This window comes from Schistocerca cancellata, chromosome 9 (genome assembly GCF_023864275.1).
Source record: "Schistocerca cancellata isolate TAMUIC-IGC-003103 chromosome 9, iqSchCanc2.1, whole genome shotgun sequence".
Lineage (NCBI taxonomy): Eukaryota > Metazoa > Arthropoda > Insecta > Orthoptera > Acrididae > Schistocerca > Schistocerca cancellata.
Window position 1 is genome coordinate 21,204,353 of NC_064634.1, and position 18,273 is coordinate 21,222,625.

The window sequence follows — 18,273 nt, forward strand, 5'->3', positions numbered from 1 at the left end:
TTCTCTCTTATTCCAATCTCGTATAGCACGCGGAAAGAAAGAACACGTATACCTTTCCATACGAGCTCTGATTTCCCTTATTTTATCGTGGTGATTGTTCCTCCCTATGTAGGTCGGTGTCAATGAAATATTTTCACATTCTGAGAAAGTTGGCGACTGGAATTTCGTGAGAAGATTCCGTCGCAACGAAAAGCGCCTTTCTTTTAATGATGTCCACCCCAAATCCTGTATCATTTCTGTGACACTCTCTCTCCCATATTTCGCGATAATACAAAATGTGCTGCCTTTCTTTGAACTTTTTTGATGTACTCCGTCAGGCCTATCTGGTAACAATCCCACACCGCGCAGCAGTATTCTAAAAGAGGACGGACAAGCGTAGTGTAGGCAGTCTCCTTAGTAGGTCTGTGACATTTTTTAAGTGTCCTGGCAATAAAACGAAGTCTTTGGTTAGCCTTCCTTCCAGTTTCAGTTGTTTGTAATTGTATAGTTGCTTTTAGCACTCACGTGGATGACCTCACACTTTTCGTTATTTAGGGTCAACTGCCACTTTTTGCACCATTCAGATATCTTTCCTAAATCATTTTGCAATTTGTTTTGATCTTCTGATGACTTTATTAGTCGATAAACGACAGCGTCATTTGCAAACAACTGAAGACGGCTGCTCAGAATGTCTCCCAAATCGTTTATATAGATGAAGAACAGCAAAAGGCGTATAACTCTACCTTGGGGAACACCAGAAATCACTTCTGTTTTACTCGATGACTTTCTGTCAATTACTACAAACTGTGACCTCTCTGACAGGAAATCACAAATCCAGTCACATAACTGAGACGATATTCCATAGGCACGCAATTTCAGTACGAGCCGCTTGTGTGGTACAGTGTCAAAAGCCTTCTGGAAATCCAGGAATACAGAATCGATCTGAAATCCCTTGTCAATAGCACTCAGCACTTCATGTGAGTAAAGAGCTAGTTGTGTTTCACAGGAACGATGTTTTCTAAACCCATGGTGACTGTGTGTTGATAGACCTTTTTCTTCGAGGTAATTCATAATGTTTGAACACAATGTATGTTCCAAAATCCTGCTGCATATCGATGTTAACGATATGGGCATGTAATTAGTGGATTACTCCTGCTACCTTTCTTGAATATTGGTGTGACCTGTGCAACTTTACAGTCTTTGGGTATGGATCTTTCGTCAAGCAAATGGTTGTATATAACTGTTAAGCATGGAGCTAATGCATCAGTATACTCTGAAAGGAACCTGATGGGTATACAGTCTGGACCAGAAGACTTGCTTTTAGTAAGTGATTTAAGTTGCTTCACTGCTCCGAGGATATTTACTTCTACGTTACTCATGTTGGCAGCTGTTCTCGATTCAAATTCTGAAATATTTACTTCGTCTTCTTTTGTGAAGGCACTTCGGAAGGCTGTTTTTAGTAACTCTGCTTTGGCAGCACTGTCTTTGATAGTATCTCCATTGCTATCACACAGAGAAGGTATTGATTGTTTCTTGCTGCTAACATACTTCACATACGACCAGAATCTCTTTGGATTTTCTGCCAGGTTTCAAGACAAAGATTCATTGTGGAAACTGTTATAAGCATCTCACATTGAAGTCCGCGCTAAATTTTGAGCTTCTGTAAAAGAATGCCAATCTTGGGGGTTTTACGTCTGTTTAAATTCGGCATGTTTGTTTTGTTGTTTCTGCAACAGTGTTCTAACATGTTTTGTGTACCAAGGAGGATGAGCTCCGTTGTTTGTTAATTTATTTGGTATAAATCTCCCAATTGTTGCCAATACTATTTCTTTGAATTTAAGCCATATCTGCTCTACACTTATATCATTAATTTGGAATGAGTGGAGATTTTCTCAGTAAGGTGTCAAGTGAATTTTTAACTGCTTTTTTGAATAGGTATATTTTTCACTTATTTTTCAAGGATTTGGGGATTACAATATTCAATCTCGCCATGACAATCCTGTATTCACTAATCCCTGTCAGTTTTGATGCTCGTTATTAGCTCAGGATTATTTCTTGCATTTATATTCAAGCATGCGTTTCTCATGGTGTTCCAATCTATGTGTTTTTTCCCATATATTTCATTCAGAGGGTGCCACTACCCCTTCATATTTTTTAAAATTAATGTCAGTCTCATGTCACCAGCGTCTCTTTTGTTTTTCTCATCACTCCATGTTATTTGGGGCTCCCCTTATTTCCTGCTGCTTTTCGGTTCTCCTGGGACTATTTATAGCTGCACTCTGCCTTTGAAATTCTCATTTTGTGCACTACCCAAAAGTTGTTTCTGTTTAATTTTAATAGTGGTAGCACAATCATGCTGGAAAATGATGTCGGGAGGCATCTGTGGAACTGCGTAGTTTGGCAACATGTGAAGATAGGTGTGAGAAACGGGCCAATTATCCTATGTTTATGAAATCCTAACCACACATTAACTTTTGGTGTGCCCATTTCGTTACTCTGGAGCCTCACTTCCCCCTGTTTGACATTTATGTCAGTTAACTTTGCTACTACATATGTGGAATGATGTAACATTTCGGCAACAAAATCACATTGTCTGTGGTGATCCTCAGGCTTAATTTGATAAAAAAGTTGGAGTTTGTAAGCGTGCAGCCAGAGACATTTGTGCATAGTGTCATGCACTATCGAATGGGGCACTCCTAGTTCCCTACTAACTTGTCAGATGGCTTTATGTGGGCTTCTGGCGAATGCTTTGGACACCCATTCCTCGGTCGCTTCATTCACATGCGTTTTAGGATGTTTTCCATCATTTGAAATCAAACTTCCGATTTCTCAAAGAGTTCTGTCCCACTGGTAAGTGGATTTGTGTGTGGAAAGATCCATTTTCCATTCTCTTCTTGCTCACTGCTGAACATTTGTTACAGATTTTAACTCTGCTAATGATAGCACACACTGCAACTTTTGTTGTGGTATCCAAATGTTGGCTGTTAAAAGCACGTCTGCCTGCTGCACAGTAAATGTTTGTACGCGTGTGCTATACGACTCAGTGCTATTCACGAAATGAGGAGGATTGCGTCTTACAGAGTGTCTCTGTCGTTTGCATATTTACCCAGCAACGTAAAATGTCGAGGTCTTTCATTATAAGTATGCATGTACCTCTAGCCTGGACACCCTGCATTAATGTTAATATTGGTTAGAGTACTATGCTCTTAATTTTTCCTTTCTTCATTTGCCCATTATTCATATTTTATTAAATATGGCAGTATTTTATGGTATGTTAGGCACATTGCATCATTATAATTTATAAGAATCATAATTACAACAGACAGTGTGTTTCATCACAAGTATTCAGATTTCCAATTTGTTGTGTATAGCTTATAATTGTATGAAAGTTGTCTTTCCAGTTATGCTGTGTGGGTACTGCACTGTTTGAATGTGGATATTTGTGCTGTCTGCCTATTAATGCTGTTCTTACAAAGTAAGTATTGTTGCATCGCCATTCGAAGAAAAGGCCTGTTCAGGGCCTGAATGTTACTTTTGTTAAACATTTTTATGATAATTTAGAGCATTTGTTGCATATCAGATAAAAAGAATGAACCAAATTTTAGAAAGAATGGAAACAATTAAATTTGCACCAACCTTTTAGCATAGACTTTTTGTATATGTATGTTTTTTAAATCATTTTTTTATTCCATTTATGTAGTTAGTCTCGGCAAAAAGTGTGGTTTTTGAACATAGAGCAGAGAATGCATTTCAACAAAGCAGTAGGTTTGTTCCTTGGCACCTCTCTCTCAGAATGGACTTTGACTCTTGCAGACTATTTCTTGGGAAGTTGTCAATGATCTAAACTCAAGTGACCACCTCCCGATGGAGGAAACACGCCAGATGTAGCAGTGCGCTAATTAAAGCTACCAAGTTGGATGCTGTATTAAGACAAATTGGATGCTATACAGACACTTTTCTGTGCTACAACATAGTGACAGCACCCAGGAGCTGGCAAATCATATTACTTACGTGCTCTACAATCTACCTTAGAGTTCTCATGCAGATTAAGAAGACAGGCTTTCCCCTGCTGGTGCAATGATGAATGACACTGCACAATTATGGACAAGTAGGTAGCTCTCCAAAACCTAAAGAGCAAACCTATTGCATAGAGGCTTGCAACCTTTCATATAGTGATGGAAAAATGTGACAGGATTACCAAGAAGAGGAAGAAGAGAATGTAACATCAACTCCTGAATACCATAAACCATTCCGTTAAATCAATACAAGTACGGAAAGCTGTAAGAAGGATTAGGAAGAGAGATAAACCACATTATCAGTGTTATGATGATAAATGGGAACCTTGTGAGGGGGGTGGAGAAGTAAATGGAAACTTCTCTTTGTGTGAGTTAGCTTTGGCTTTTTCGGCTGCACGACATGGCACAAAGTCACAACAAAATCCCTTAACACGTGTTGTGATACCTTGTTGGGAACACTAAGGAACCTTCCTCTAATGTTATAAAAAATACAAGCAACAGGGCAATTTTGCTATGGGAGAAAGCTATTTTAATCCCATCAATTAAGCCTTGTGTAGAACAAACATGAATGAGTATCTATTGTACTGTTTGTTGCCTCAGTAGCTGCTTAGGAAATACAATTAAAAAGATGTGTAAGTGCCACCAGATCTTGATCATAGAATCAGGCCAGACGATTAGCTGTGTTTGGTGTGGGTTCAAGAAGTGCTGTTCCAGATTTGAAATACTGTGTCAACCTGCCTACACAGACATTATATAATGGAATTTTCAAACAATGGAAACTTCAGGTAGGAATATCAACAATGTAGGAAAAGATAGATTGCTACTTAGTGTAAACATGACATTTTAAGTTACAGAGAGGCACAATTCAGAGATACTTACACAAAGCTTTCAGCTGCAGCCTTCATCAGAAAAAGAGAAACACACACAAACATGCTCACCTCACACACAAGTGACTGCCAACTGTGGCATCTTGGGCCAGAATGCAACTATCATGTGGGATGGAAGCATCATTCTGGAGGGGGTAGGGCAGGGGAAGGGATGGTAGTGTATGGGCGAGGGAAGAGAGGAATGCTGGCTGGTGGAGTGTGCAGGGCTAGAATGCATACAGGCACAGCATCAGGAGATTGTGGGGCAGGGAGGCAGGGAAAAAGGAGAGGATCAGGGAAAAATGGGCAGATGCATTGGTAGTGGGCGGCAAATAAAGGGTGGGAGGTGAGAATGGGGAGTAGATGATAGAACAAAGGGGGTGGAAACTGCTGGGTGGAGGGTGTGGGGACACTATGTTCCTGTAGGTTGAGGCTGGGATAATAACGGGAGAGGGGACTGTGTTGTATGGATAAATCCCAAGTGTAAATCAGAAAAGCTGGTGGTGGAGGGAAGGATTCAGATGGTTTGAGTAATGAAGCAGCAATTGAAACAAGCATGTTGTGTTCAGCTTCATCTCTTGCTCTTGGCCACAGTTTGGCAGTGGCTGTTCATCTTACTGGACAGCTGGTTGGTAGTCATAACCATTATAAAAAACTGTGCAGCGATTTCAGCAGAACTGGTAAATGACATGGCTGCTTTCACAGGTTGGCCGACCACTGATGCGATAGGATAGACCTGTGACCGGAATGGAAGTGCTGAGTGGGTGGATTGGGCTGGTCTTTCACCTGGATCTGTCATAATGATATGATGCTGGTGGCAAGGGGTTGGGATTGGGAGTGGCTAGGGATGGGCTAAGATGATGTGATGGTTGGGGGGAGGGGGCAGAACACACCTTTAGGAGGGGTGGGAAGTATTTTGGGTTAGATGTCCCTCATTTCAGGACATCATGATAGGTAATCAAAGCCCTGGCGAAGGATGTGGGTCAGTTGTTCAAGTCTGGGGTGATACTAGGTTCTATCGCTGACATCCTACTGCCGCCTCAGGGCACTGGTATCCAACCTCTATCCCTATCCTACCCGCAGTGTTCCTCCTTGGCCACCCCTTAGAGCACCTAAACTGTGCCTAGCTGACCCTTTCAACTTGCCACATCCCCAAAACTCCCTACCAACACTGCACTAATTCTAGACCTGAAACATTCCCTTAACACTGTTGTCAACCTAGGCAACAAAAACCTCAGTTCCACAGAAATTTCAGCCCTGTCCAAAAGCATCACCTTTAGCCCTTTTGCCCTACACTCAAATTTAAACATTTTGTACTTGTTAAAGGCCTACTCTCCTTCTTGCAATCCCTGCAATGGAAGTACTTCCTGTACCCAATCCCTCCAAGCAAAACCAACCTAATACCAACATCGATCTCTGACTCTCTCAGTTCATACCACCATCCAGCTGTGATCCTCACACCCACCCCCATCCTCCTCCCACCTAACCATCCTCATCACTGTTGATGCCACCTCCCAAGAAACCAACATCCCTCATGCCCATAGTATTACTGCTGTTGAACACTACCTTCTCCAATGTCCTTCAGACTCCAGACCCACAACCTCCTTCCTCATACATCTTACTAACTGTATTCTAAAACACAACTACTTCTCCTTGGAAAGGAGACAGATAGAAACAAACACACAGCACAGCCATGGGCACCTGCATGGCCGCCTCCTGTGCCAACACGTTTATGGGCTATTTAGAGGAAACATTCCTAGCCTCCCAAACACCAAATCCCTAGTCTGATTCAGGTCCATTGATGGATATCCTCATGATCTGTACTCAGGGCCAAGAAACAGTATCTTCATTCCTTCACAACCTCAACACCTTTTCTTCCATCCACTTCACCTGGTAGTCCTCAAACCAGTGTGTCATCTTCCTAGACATTGGCCATCTCCTCCCTGATGGTTCTATACACACCTCTGCCCACATTAAACCACCAACCACCAACTGTACCTGTGTTTTAGTGGCTGTCATCTGTTTCACACAAAAAAAATCACTCCCATAGGGCCGAGATATGTGCACTGACGAGAACTCTCTTGCTCTGTGTGCCGATGTTCTCACAGAGGCCTTGTCAGACAGGCACTATCCCACTCCCATACAGTTTCCCCCCACAACTCCAATCCTCCCACCACCTCCAGAAACAAGCCACAGCGCATTGTCCCCTTTGTCACCTAGTACCATCCCGGACTGGAACAACTAAACCACTCTTTCGCCAGGCCTGAAATGAGGGACATCCTATCAGAGATACTTCCCACCACTCCAAAAGTGGTGTTCTGTTGCCCACCCAATCTCCACAACATCCTAGTCCATTCCTATTGCACTCCCAATCTGAACCCCTTGCCACAAGGATCATATCCCTGTGGAAGGCCCAGGTGCAAAACCTGCCCAATCCACCCACCCAGCACTTCCTATTCCTGTCCTGTCCTGTCCTGTCCTGTCCTGTCCTGTCCTGTCCTACCCCATCAGGGGCCAGGCCACATGTGAAAGCAGCCATGTCATTTACCAGCCCTGCTGCAATTGTTGCACAGTTTTTTGTATTGGTATGACTACCAACCAGCTGTCCACCAGGATGAAAGACCACCACTAATCTGTGGCCAAGAACAAAGTAGACCACGCTGTGGCACAACTTGTGGCTGAACATAACACTCTTGATTCCAGTAGCTGCTTCACTATGTAGCGATTCTGCCTGCTTTATTTATTCATTTGTTTGATGTCCTTGGTGTCATTGTACTGCATTTCTACACTGGCTGAAAAATGGGTTATGGATTCTGACACTGACTACTGTAAGTAAGGTAGCCAATAGGGTCATAGTTGCATTTCACAGTACTTTAATTTCACTGTTCACAACCCCCTAATAATACACAGTTATATGGCCAGTGCACAATTGTTTAACTTTCGATAAGCCTCATTAATAGTGTGCAGGCAAACCTCCACATACTGCTACAATAGTTTAGTATTGAACATCTGCGAGCAGTAAAAACATAACCACAAAGTTCGCAGTTCACAGAATAGAAAGGTACGTATGGAGCAGACACTGTCAGTGTTTTAACACAAGGCGTATTGGTGTAACACTTATTTCACTGTTAAGTTGATGCATTGTTGTTGTTCTAAGCAGCACAGATTCCTCGTCTGAAACTCAGCCGTGAACTGACGGTCTTGTGACCAAAAACTGACCCCATATATATTAACACAATAATATGTACTGTAACTACACATTGTTTGAAGTTTAATTTACCAAAATTACAATTAAAACTTAACTCATTAAATTAACTGAATACATTGAAAAATTGGTTCTTTTTAACAGTTTCTCCTACTGGAAGGGTTAAGCTGAATTATTTGTTTAAATCATGAAATTAACAAATATAAGCACTTAAACAATACTTTGGACAAAACTGTTAATTACGTTGGAATTAATTGATGGCTGGTTTTGCTAACATGTTTTAGACTATACCCAAATAGATACTTTGAGAATACTATCATTTCGTCTTCCAAATTTTTACAATTATTACAGAGTTTATATTTGTTTACATGTCAACAATAGAATTATATACCTAAAACTAAGAACAAAATTAGTTCTGGTGTTAGTTATTTTAAAACTGAGGGCCAATCTTTCTCTATTGTGAAAATACAGATTATATTCACGTTTGTTAATGGTAATTAGTTCAAAAATGAAAAAACGAATTTAAGTAAGGCAGATGGCAAAACAAGAGGGGAAGAAAAATATCCCAGCTTGCTTTGTCACAACTACCCAACCCATCTGTGTCCTGCCTTCCACCACCTGCTTTTCTGAACTGCGCAGAAAGTGAGTTATCCGTATAACACATTGTCTGCTCCCTTAGTTATCCTGGCCTCTACCTACAGTAACATACTGTCCCCACACCCTCCACCCAACAGTTTTCACTCCCTCTGTCCTATCATCTCCTCCCCATTCTCCCCCTCTCCCCCTCGCCCTCTCCTCCTCCTCTCCCTCTCCTCGCTCTCCTCCTCTCTCCCTCTCCTCTCCTCTCCTCTCCTCCTCTCCTCTCTCCCTCTCCTCCTCTCTTCCTCTCCCTCTCCTCATCACCCTCTCCATCTTCCTGTCCCTCTCCATCATCCTCTCCCTTTCCATCACCCCCCCCCCCCTCGCCCATGTTTTAGAATCTAATAATAGGGAAATGAATAGAAGATAAAGGTATGGGGAATATTGACTCAATAGTAAAAATGAGGGAGGGGAGAGAGAGAGAGAGAGAGAGAGAGAGAGAGAGAGAGAGAGAGAGAGAGACTTGCTATGCTCTGCAATAAACTTAAGATAGCAACAGCAAAACATACAGTTCAATAACCTCAATAGGTGGTGATGTACTAGGAAAAGGCTTGGAGACACAGGAAGTTGCCGATTACATTATGTGTTGCTGAGACAGAGTGAACTTGTAAATTAAATCTTGTACTGAGGGTGCATCTTCACTCACACACTCGTGTAATTTTTGCCTTTAAAACCATGTGACTGGCTTCCTTCTCATTGGTTTTGTTCATTTCATGTTTAGAGATTTCATTGTGTCATATTTTCTTTATGCAGTCATTTGGCCACAGCGGTTATGCTCCACAGTTCATTCAGAACGTTGGTTTTTATCCATCTTATGGCCTGTGTCTCTAGCTATTTGACCTGCAATGAGGATTTCTCATACTTTGAACTCTGCCCCCTCGGACGTCGAAGAGCTGCCACCTGTTGACAGAGCTGCAAAGTTCACACAGCTCAGCACAGCCTCCTCGACTGTCAAACACTGATCTTTCGACTGTCATAACGTTTGCCAATTGAGCTGCCGGTTTTACAACAGGACAAGCGTGCCCGGCTCCCTGTTGTTAAAAGTTATTCTTAGGCATTTTCAGGACATATTGTCTCGACATGTATCTGCATGAGTGAGTCAGTGTTTTATGAATGGTAGTGGAAAATGTTATCGCACAATTCAGGCTTTAACATCCAGTTTTTGTTGTTAGTGATTTTTCTTTTATTGGCTTTAGGCCACGGTCAGAGGTGTATGCCTCTGCCCAACGCTTCGTCTCTCAGTGCTACGGACATTGTCAGTTCGTGCAAAGCTTCAGAAAGCAATATCGAAGTTAAATTCGGCAAACTGGTCACTTTATTTATTTATTTATTTTTCTTTTACAATGATTACTGACTTTTTTTCTGTTAAAGAAATTAATTTCCTACAGTGGCTGTTTTTTTTTACATCCATTTTAATTTTATTTTGTACACAACAGCATTCTGGTTTTATAGCAATTTTCAAGCAAAATCTTTAGCCAATTAAACACACATTTTGGGTTACAGTCACATAATTACGTATGTGAGATTTGGTTTGCTGGGCTAAAGAACTGTAGTCGTGATACCCGGCAGTACAAACCTGTCTGTGTAGGTTCCATCCTCGACTTGTTTGTCAGTCTGATGCTCCTTCACACTAGTAAATGGCTTGACTGCATATTACTGTTCGTACTGAACCAAATATAGCGGCTTTTGAGCTCAACTGTCCACACACTGAGCATAAAATTGTATGACTACAACCCAGAACATATGTATTTAATGGGTTTAACACAAATGCAGGAAACTAATTTCATTCAATAAGTGTATTATGGCTGTGGACTCTGTTGCCAATAAAACATTTATTTTTTTCTTTGTAGGTTCACAGAATTCTTTGTAGATGAACTTACATCAGAGAGTGATTTGAAAGAAATGATGCATTGTTACATTGGACAACTTGGACTCGGAGCAAGAAAAATAAAGGATTTAGTGCAGTTCTATTGCAAACTGAAAAATGTTGACAGTTATAGTCTTTGTGATGGGACTGGAAATAAACCACACTACAGGTGAGAAACAGATAAATTGGCCCACCTTTATATTGCTGTTTCGATTCCTGTGATTGGAAGAAATGGCTATGAAAGTTCACAGTATGTCAGACACAATTATTTATTTCTACTTTAAATTGTATGTTTTTGAATAACATTTAGATAATTTTTTGCTACTTGAAAAATTGTGGAAGTATGACACACTTTAAAATGTTTCTGAAGTTACACCTAAAACTTTTTTACAAATAGCAAATAATATTTGGAATTCACTGATAAATGTGTATATAGCACTTGTGATGAATAACTTGGGGTGAAACTGTCCAGTGTTGGTATTTATTCTGAATGTGTGTGAAAATTAGGGCAAGAGACAATATTCACAAATATCAGAATAAAACAATTAGAATTGCCTTAGTAAAATTAGTTACTGTCTTGTGTTAAGAGTACTATGGGCTATTTTTATTCAATACCTGTGTCATGATCGTCACCACCAACAACACGCTTTCTGTTATATCATTGTCTTCCTCTTTCCTTATCTTGTAAGATCGAGCAAAGGATATTCTTAATATGTTTCCCATCCTTTTACTTGGCTACATGTCCTGTGGCAGTCCATTGTCTCAATTAGACGTCCAATCCATCTTCTTTGCATTTACGTTACAGACTCAATTAAATCTTCTGCTCAGGCTGCACCCAGGGTAGATTAATTTATTTGTTTTTCTGTCATTCTTAAGAATTCCCAATAAGCATGTCTCCTTTGCTAGTTTACCAAAAGTATGGCAGGCTATTATTACTCTTCTTTTAATTTATTTTGCTATCTTTTCGGTCATCAATGACAGCCTCAAATACAGAAACTACTCTGTTGGTTCTGTGATTTCATTGTTAATGTGTACAACTTTTTTTCAGTGCATAGATTATACCTTATTTTAGTCTTAACTGGAGTGATTTTTCAGGTCTACTTTCAGACTTGCTCTGTTATGTTTTTGTAACAATATAGTGAAAGGATAGTTGCTACTCACCATAGAGAGGAGATGCTGAGTCGCAGAAAGGCACACCAAAAAGACTGTCACACAATTAGCTTTCAGCCAAGAAGGCTCATGTCAAAAATAAACATACACGTACACACACACTCACGCAAACGCAACTCACACACACATGACCACAGTATCTGGCAGCTGGAGCCAAATTGCAAGCAGCAGGGCATTGTGGGAGATGCAACCAGATGGGAGTACAGAGGAGGCTGGAGTGGAGAGGGGGAGGGGTAGCAAGGTAGGGGTGGGGGACGGCAAAGTGCTGCTGGGAGTGTGCAGGGACAAGGTGGAGAGAGGGTAAGGCAGCTAGGTGCGGTCAGGAGGTTAGACAGAGGGTTGGGGGAGGGGGGGGGGGGAGGGTAGTGGAAAAGGAGGGAAGAAAAGAACTGTGGGTGCGTTGGTAGACTAGAGGACTGCGTAGTGCTGGGTTGGGAACAGGGAAGGGGCTAGAGGGTCAGGACAAAGACTAATGGAAGTGTAAGCCAGGAGGGTTATGGGAACATGGGATATATTGCAGGGAGAGTTCCCACGTGTGCAATTCAGAAAATCTGGTATTGGTGGGAAGGATCCATAGGGCACGGGCTGTGAAGCACTCACTGAAATGAAGGACATCGTGTTGGGTGGTGTGCTCAACAACAGGGTGGTCCAGTTTTCTGAATTGTGCAGGTGGGAACTCTCCCTGTAATAATATCCTATATTCCCGTAACCCTCCTGCTCTCAATCTTTGTTGATCATTCTCCTTAACCATCTAGCCCCTTCCCTGTTCCCATTCCAGCACTACACAGCCCTCTATTCCACCAGTGCACCAGTCTCTTTAATTCTCTCCTTTTCTGCTAACCCCCCCTCTCTCCCCTGCCCTCCATCTAACCTCCCGACTGCACCTATCGGCCCCACTCTCCACCATGTCCCTGTACACTCCCAGCAGTGCTTTACCATCCCCCACCTCTATCCTGCTATACTCCCCCTCCCCCAGCCTCCTCCTTAACCCCCCCCCCCCCCCCCCTGCGCTCATGTTGCCTCTTCATAATGCCCTGCTGCTCGCAGTCTGGCTCCAGCTGCCAGACACTATGTTTGTGCATGTGTGATTTGGGTATGTGTTTGACAAAGGCCTTGTTGGCTGAAAGCTAATTGTGTGACGGTCTTTTTGTTGTGCCATTCTGCGACTCTGCATCCCCCTATACGCGGTGAGTGGCAACTATCGTTCTCATTGTATTGTTACATTCCATCCTCCATTTTTGAGTGTTTGTTTATGTTAAGTTTTTCTTTTATTTATTTAACTTTGCGTCCACTGTAGCAGAATGTACAATATTACCATCAAAAAGAAGGCAATTCAAATCTCTGCCAATACATTTTTCTGACTTTCCTCACTTTAGTGGTCCAAAATAGGAGAATGGCCAGTTTATGGCAAAATATTTCATTTCAAAAAATTCTACATTGGACTAGAATCATTGAGGAGAACTAGAAGAATTATTGAGAAGTAAAGCCCATTTTTACATGAGCAACTACTTGTTGTAAGTGCAAGTCACACGCTTGCAAGTAAATTAACATGTAACCATGTTGTGAGTAGGATGTAGTATGTAGTTTTAGGATTTTGAGTATGCTGAAGACTGCACATGCAGAAACAAGCCACTGTGGCATTGTCTGCTAACACAGGAAGTCAACTTATCTTTGCCATGCTCACTCCTTGTACACTAATGGATTTTGTGATTTTATATTTTCTTAATCTTCATTTTGTTTGCTTTGTTTTTGTGACATGACAATGGTTGCAAAGTTGCAAAGTATGTTTTTTCCTACCGGTGTTCTTCCACAAGAGATAGGAAATACTGGAATGTAAAAAGGTGTTGAAGTTTTACAATACATGGACAAAAAAAGGCTTACACTGTACACAAACAAGTAAGAAAATAGGTAAATAGTTTTTTAGTAAAATTGATTCAGCAGTGAAAAGATTAGATCTGTTCAACAAGAGAAATAAAACAATGAAAACTCCAGGGTGGGAAAATGACAATATATGAAAAGGATATTTGTTCTGCATGCCAACTAGCTCTGCAGATGACGAAGAAATTGAAGAAATGTATGAGGAAATAAAAGAAATTATTCAGATAGTGAAGGGAGACGAAAATTTAATAGTCATGGGTGACTGGAATTCGGTAGTGGGAAAAGAGAGAGAAGGAAACGTAGTAGGTGAATATGGATTGGGGCTAAGAAATGAAAGAGGAAGCCGCCTGGTAGAATTTTGCACAGAGCACAACTTAATCATAGCTAACACTTGGTTCAAGAATCATAAAAGAAGGTTGTATACATGGAAGAAGCCTGGAGATACTGACAGGTTTCAGATAGATTATATAATGGTAAGACAGAGATTTAGGAACCAGGTTTTAAATTGTAAGACATTTCCAGAGTCAGATGTGGACTCTGACCACAATCTATTGGTTATGAACTGTAGATTGAAACTGAAGAAACTGCAAAAAGGTGGGAATTTAAGGAAATGGGACCTGGATAAACTGACTAAACTAGAGGTTGTACAGAATTTCAGGGAGAGCATAAGGGAACAATTGACAGGAATGAGGGAAAGAAATACAGTAGAAGAAGAATGGGTAGCTTTGAGAGATGAAGTAGTGAAGACAGCAGAGGACCTAGTAGGTAAAAAGACGAGGGCTAGTAGAAATCCTTGGGTAACAGAAGAAATATTGAATTTAATTGATGAAAGGAGAAAATATAAAAATGCAGTAAATGAAGCAGGCAAAAAGGAATACAAACTTCTCAAAAATGAGATCGACAGGAAGTGCAAAATGGCTAAGCAGGGATGGCTGGAGGACAAAAGTAAGGATGTAGAGGCTTATCTCACTAGGGGTAAGATAGATACCGCCTATAGGAAAATTAGAGAGACCTTTGGAGAAAAGAGAATCACTTGTATGAATATCAAGAGCTCAGATGGAAACCCAGTTCTAAGCAAAGAAGGGAAAGCAGAAAGGTGGAAGGAGTATATAGAGAGTCTATACAAGTGCAATGTACTTGTGGACAATATTATGGAAATGGAAGAGGATGTAGATGAAGATGAAATGGGAGATACGATATTGTGTGAAGAGTTTGACAGAGCACTGAAAGACCTGAGTCGAAACAAGGCCCCGGGAGTAAACAACATTCCATTAGAACTACTGACGGCCTTGGGAGAGCCAGTCCTGACAAAACTCTACCATCTGGTGAGCAAGATGTATGAGACAGGCGAAATACCCTCAGACTTCAAGAAGAATATAATAATTCCAATCCCAAAAAAAGCAGGTGCTGACAGATGTGAAAATTACTGTCCAATCAGTTTAATAAGTCACGGATGCAAAATACTAACGCGTATTCTCTACAGACAAATGGAAAAACTGGTAGAAGTTGACCTCGGGGAAGATCATTTTGGATCCCGTAGAAATATTGGAACACGTGAGGCAATACTGACACTACGACGTATCTTAGAAGAAAGATTAAGGTAAGGCAAACCTACGTTTCTAGCATTTGTAGACTTAGAGAAAGCTTTTGACAATGTTGACTGGAATACTCTTTTTCAAATTCTGAAGGTGGCAGGGGTAAAATACATGGAGCGAAAGGCTATTTACAATTTGTACAGAAACCAGAGGGCAGTTGTAAGAGTCGAGGGACATGAAAGGGTAGCAGTGGTTGGGAAGGGAGTGAGGCAGGGTTGTAGCCTCTCCCCGATGTTATTCAATCTGTATCTTGAGCATGCAGTGAAGGAAACAAAAAAATTCGGAGTAGGTATTAAAATCCATGGAGAAGAAATAAAAACTTTGAGGTTTGCCGATGACATTGTAATTCTGTCAGAGACAGCAAAGGGCTTGGAAGAGCAGTTGAACAGAATGGACAGTGTCTTGAAATGAGCATGTAAGATGAATGCCAACAAAACCAAAATGAGGATAAAGGAATGTAATCGAATTAAATCAGGTGATGCTGAGGGAATTAGATTAGGAATGGATCACTTAAAGTAGCAGATGAGTTTTGCTATTTGGGGAGCAAAATAACTGATGATGGTCGAAGTAGAGATGATATAAAATGTAAACTGGCAATGGCAAGGAAAGCATTTCTGAAGAAGAGAAATTTGTTAACATCGAGTATAGATTTAAGAGTCAGGAAGTCGTTTCTGAAAGTATTTGTATGGAGTGTAGCCATGTATGGAAGTGAAACGTGGATGATGAATAGTTTGGACAAGAAGAGAATAGAAGCTATCAAAATGTGGTGCTACAGAAGAATGCTGAAGATTAGATGGGTAGATCATATAACTAATGAGAAGGTATTGAATAGGATTGGGGAGAAGAGAAGTTTGTGGCACAACTTGACTAGAAGAAGGGATCGGTTGGTAGGGCATGTTCTGAGGCATCAAGGGATCACCAATTTAGTATTGGAGGGCAGTGTGGAGGGTAAAAATGTAGAGGGAGACCAAGAGATGAATGCACTAAACAGATTCAGAAGGATGTAGGTTGCTGTAGGTACTGGGAGATGATGAAGCTTGCATAGGATAGAGTAGCATGGAGAGCTGCATCAAACCAGTCTCAGGACTGAAGACCACAACAACAACAACAGCAACATCATCATTTGTTCTGTACCTTATAGCAGAGATGTTGAGCCAGAGATAGGCACAAGAAAAGACTGTCAAATAAGTAAGCTTGTGGCCAAAAAGCTTTCATTGAAATTAGACAACACACACACACACACACACACACACACACACACACAAACGCAACTCACACACACATACCCACAGTCTCTGGCTGCCGAGGCCAGACTCACAAGAGAAATAGAGAAATAGTTTTTGATGTTGCTTGGCACTTGGAAAGAAAACAATATACAATGGATAAAGTAGAAAGATGCTATATACAGCCATCTAAATATTTTGTGACGTGTTTTGAAATAGGAGACCATATTTCCTTGAATAAATAAATGTGGATGTTTTGATTTGTTTGGATGATATGTTTCCTATTCTTTCAGCTCTCACAAGTATGAAGAACTTATTATACAACCTTAGTCAAGCACATCCACTAAGAATTTAGTATTGGTTCTCAATAAATTCTGTTATCATTGGTTATTGTTACAGTCTGTTACAATACTTTGATTCTTTTTCTTTTCTTGTTTTTCATAAAAGGGTTGGTTCGTCATAATTTCCATTTCCCTGTTTATCTGGCAAACTGCATAGAAAACGTCTCTCCCAACATGTGCAGTTTTGATGCTGACATGTCAACAAAAATATCCACTCAGGACATGTGAGACAGGGTACACACACAAAATGCCAGGGGTGCTGCAGTAGACCCACTTGCCACAAGTAATCAATTGAGACAGGGAAGTCACTCATGTGAAAGAGGCTTTAGTAGTATAAACACCTGATCAGTAGCCGAAGTTCTTATCACAAAACCAGCCCCTCAGAGGGCTCGCAACTCTGTGGTGAGTTTGTGCTTGGTTACCATGGGGCCCCAGCTGTTTGTAGCACCTTTTGTGTTCCATGCCGCCTGTCTACGCTCCTGTTATTGTGCCACGTATCGTGATAAGTGGGCCTTTCATTAGATCTGGTGAAGTGCCCTACTCTGTTATTCGCAAGTCACTGGTCAGTCAAAAGTGCTGCATTTTACCACCTGGCACTTACAGTTTCGTTCTTGCCACACCTTGCTCCACAAAGGGCAGGGCCAGGTAGACTTGTGACCTCAAATTCAGCACCAAGGTTGTAAAATCATTCAGTGTCATTACAGCATCCCCGTCTCCTTCTCATCCAGCTGTGCAACAATCCACCAAATCTTCGCCTCCAGTGGTGAAATCACCTGCTACACAACCAGACGGTCAGAAAGGACAGAAGGAATACTACCATGAAAACTTTTATATTCTTCCAGCCAACAAACATTTGAGTCTTCAATTGGCAACCACAAAGGCTCCAAGATATCAAACAAAGAGAAACGGTCTTCTCCTTCACTAAATCTTAGATACTCTACAATGTGTCGCTGCATTATGGCTTCACCTGGCTGACCTCCATTTTACCAGTGTGCACTGCCAACTGTTTTTATGCACTGGAGTCCACAGGCCAACCAAGTGAGAGTGCGGTTGCCTCTGTAGATGTCATGAGTCTTTGAAGGCTGGCACTCAGCAGCCATCGAGGTGGCAACCCTTCATTTTTCCCCATCCCCTTTCTCTGTCATGACTCTCCTCCGATGGAATGTTCATGGCATTAGATCCAACAATTATGGGTGCTCTTGGAATCGCAGCGTCCAGTTGTTTTCTGCCTCCAGGAAACAAAATTGCATCGTCACAACTGCTTTGACCTCTCACAGTTCTTTCCAGTCTGCTTTGACTTTCCCTCCGAGGACAGCATTCCATCTCATTAGGTTGTCGTGCTGCTTATCTGGGATGATGCACATAGTCAGACCATGTTACTGAACACTGGGCTGCAAGCTGTTGCAGTCTGCATTTTTTTCCTGCTCTTTGTAACGTCTATATATCCTTCTGTCATTCAGTGTCATCAGGGGAGACTTCCTCCAATTTAATGGT

The 18,273-nt window shown here is 41.4% G+C and overlaps 1 protein-coding gene across 1 annotated transcript in view; it reads left to right on the plus strand.

The window, feature by feature from the left end:
* Positions 1-18,273, plus strand: part of LOC126100725 (midasin-like) — a 229,874-nt gene that overhangs the window by 81,243 nt on the left and 130,358 nt on the right. The window contains exon 16 of the mRNA XM_049911344.1: positions 10,556-10,741. Within this exon, the coding sequence (XP_049767301.1) occupies positions 10,556-10,741 (186 nt within the window). The remainder of the gene's footprint in view (positions 1-10,555; positions 10,742-18,273) is intronic.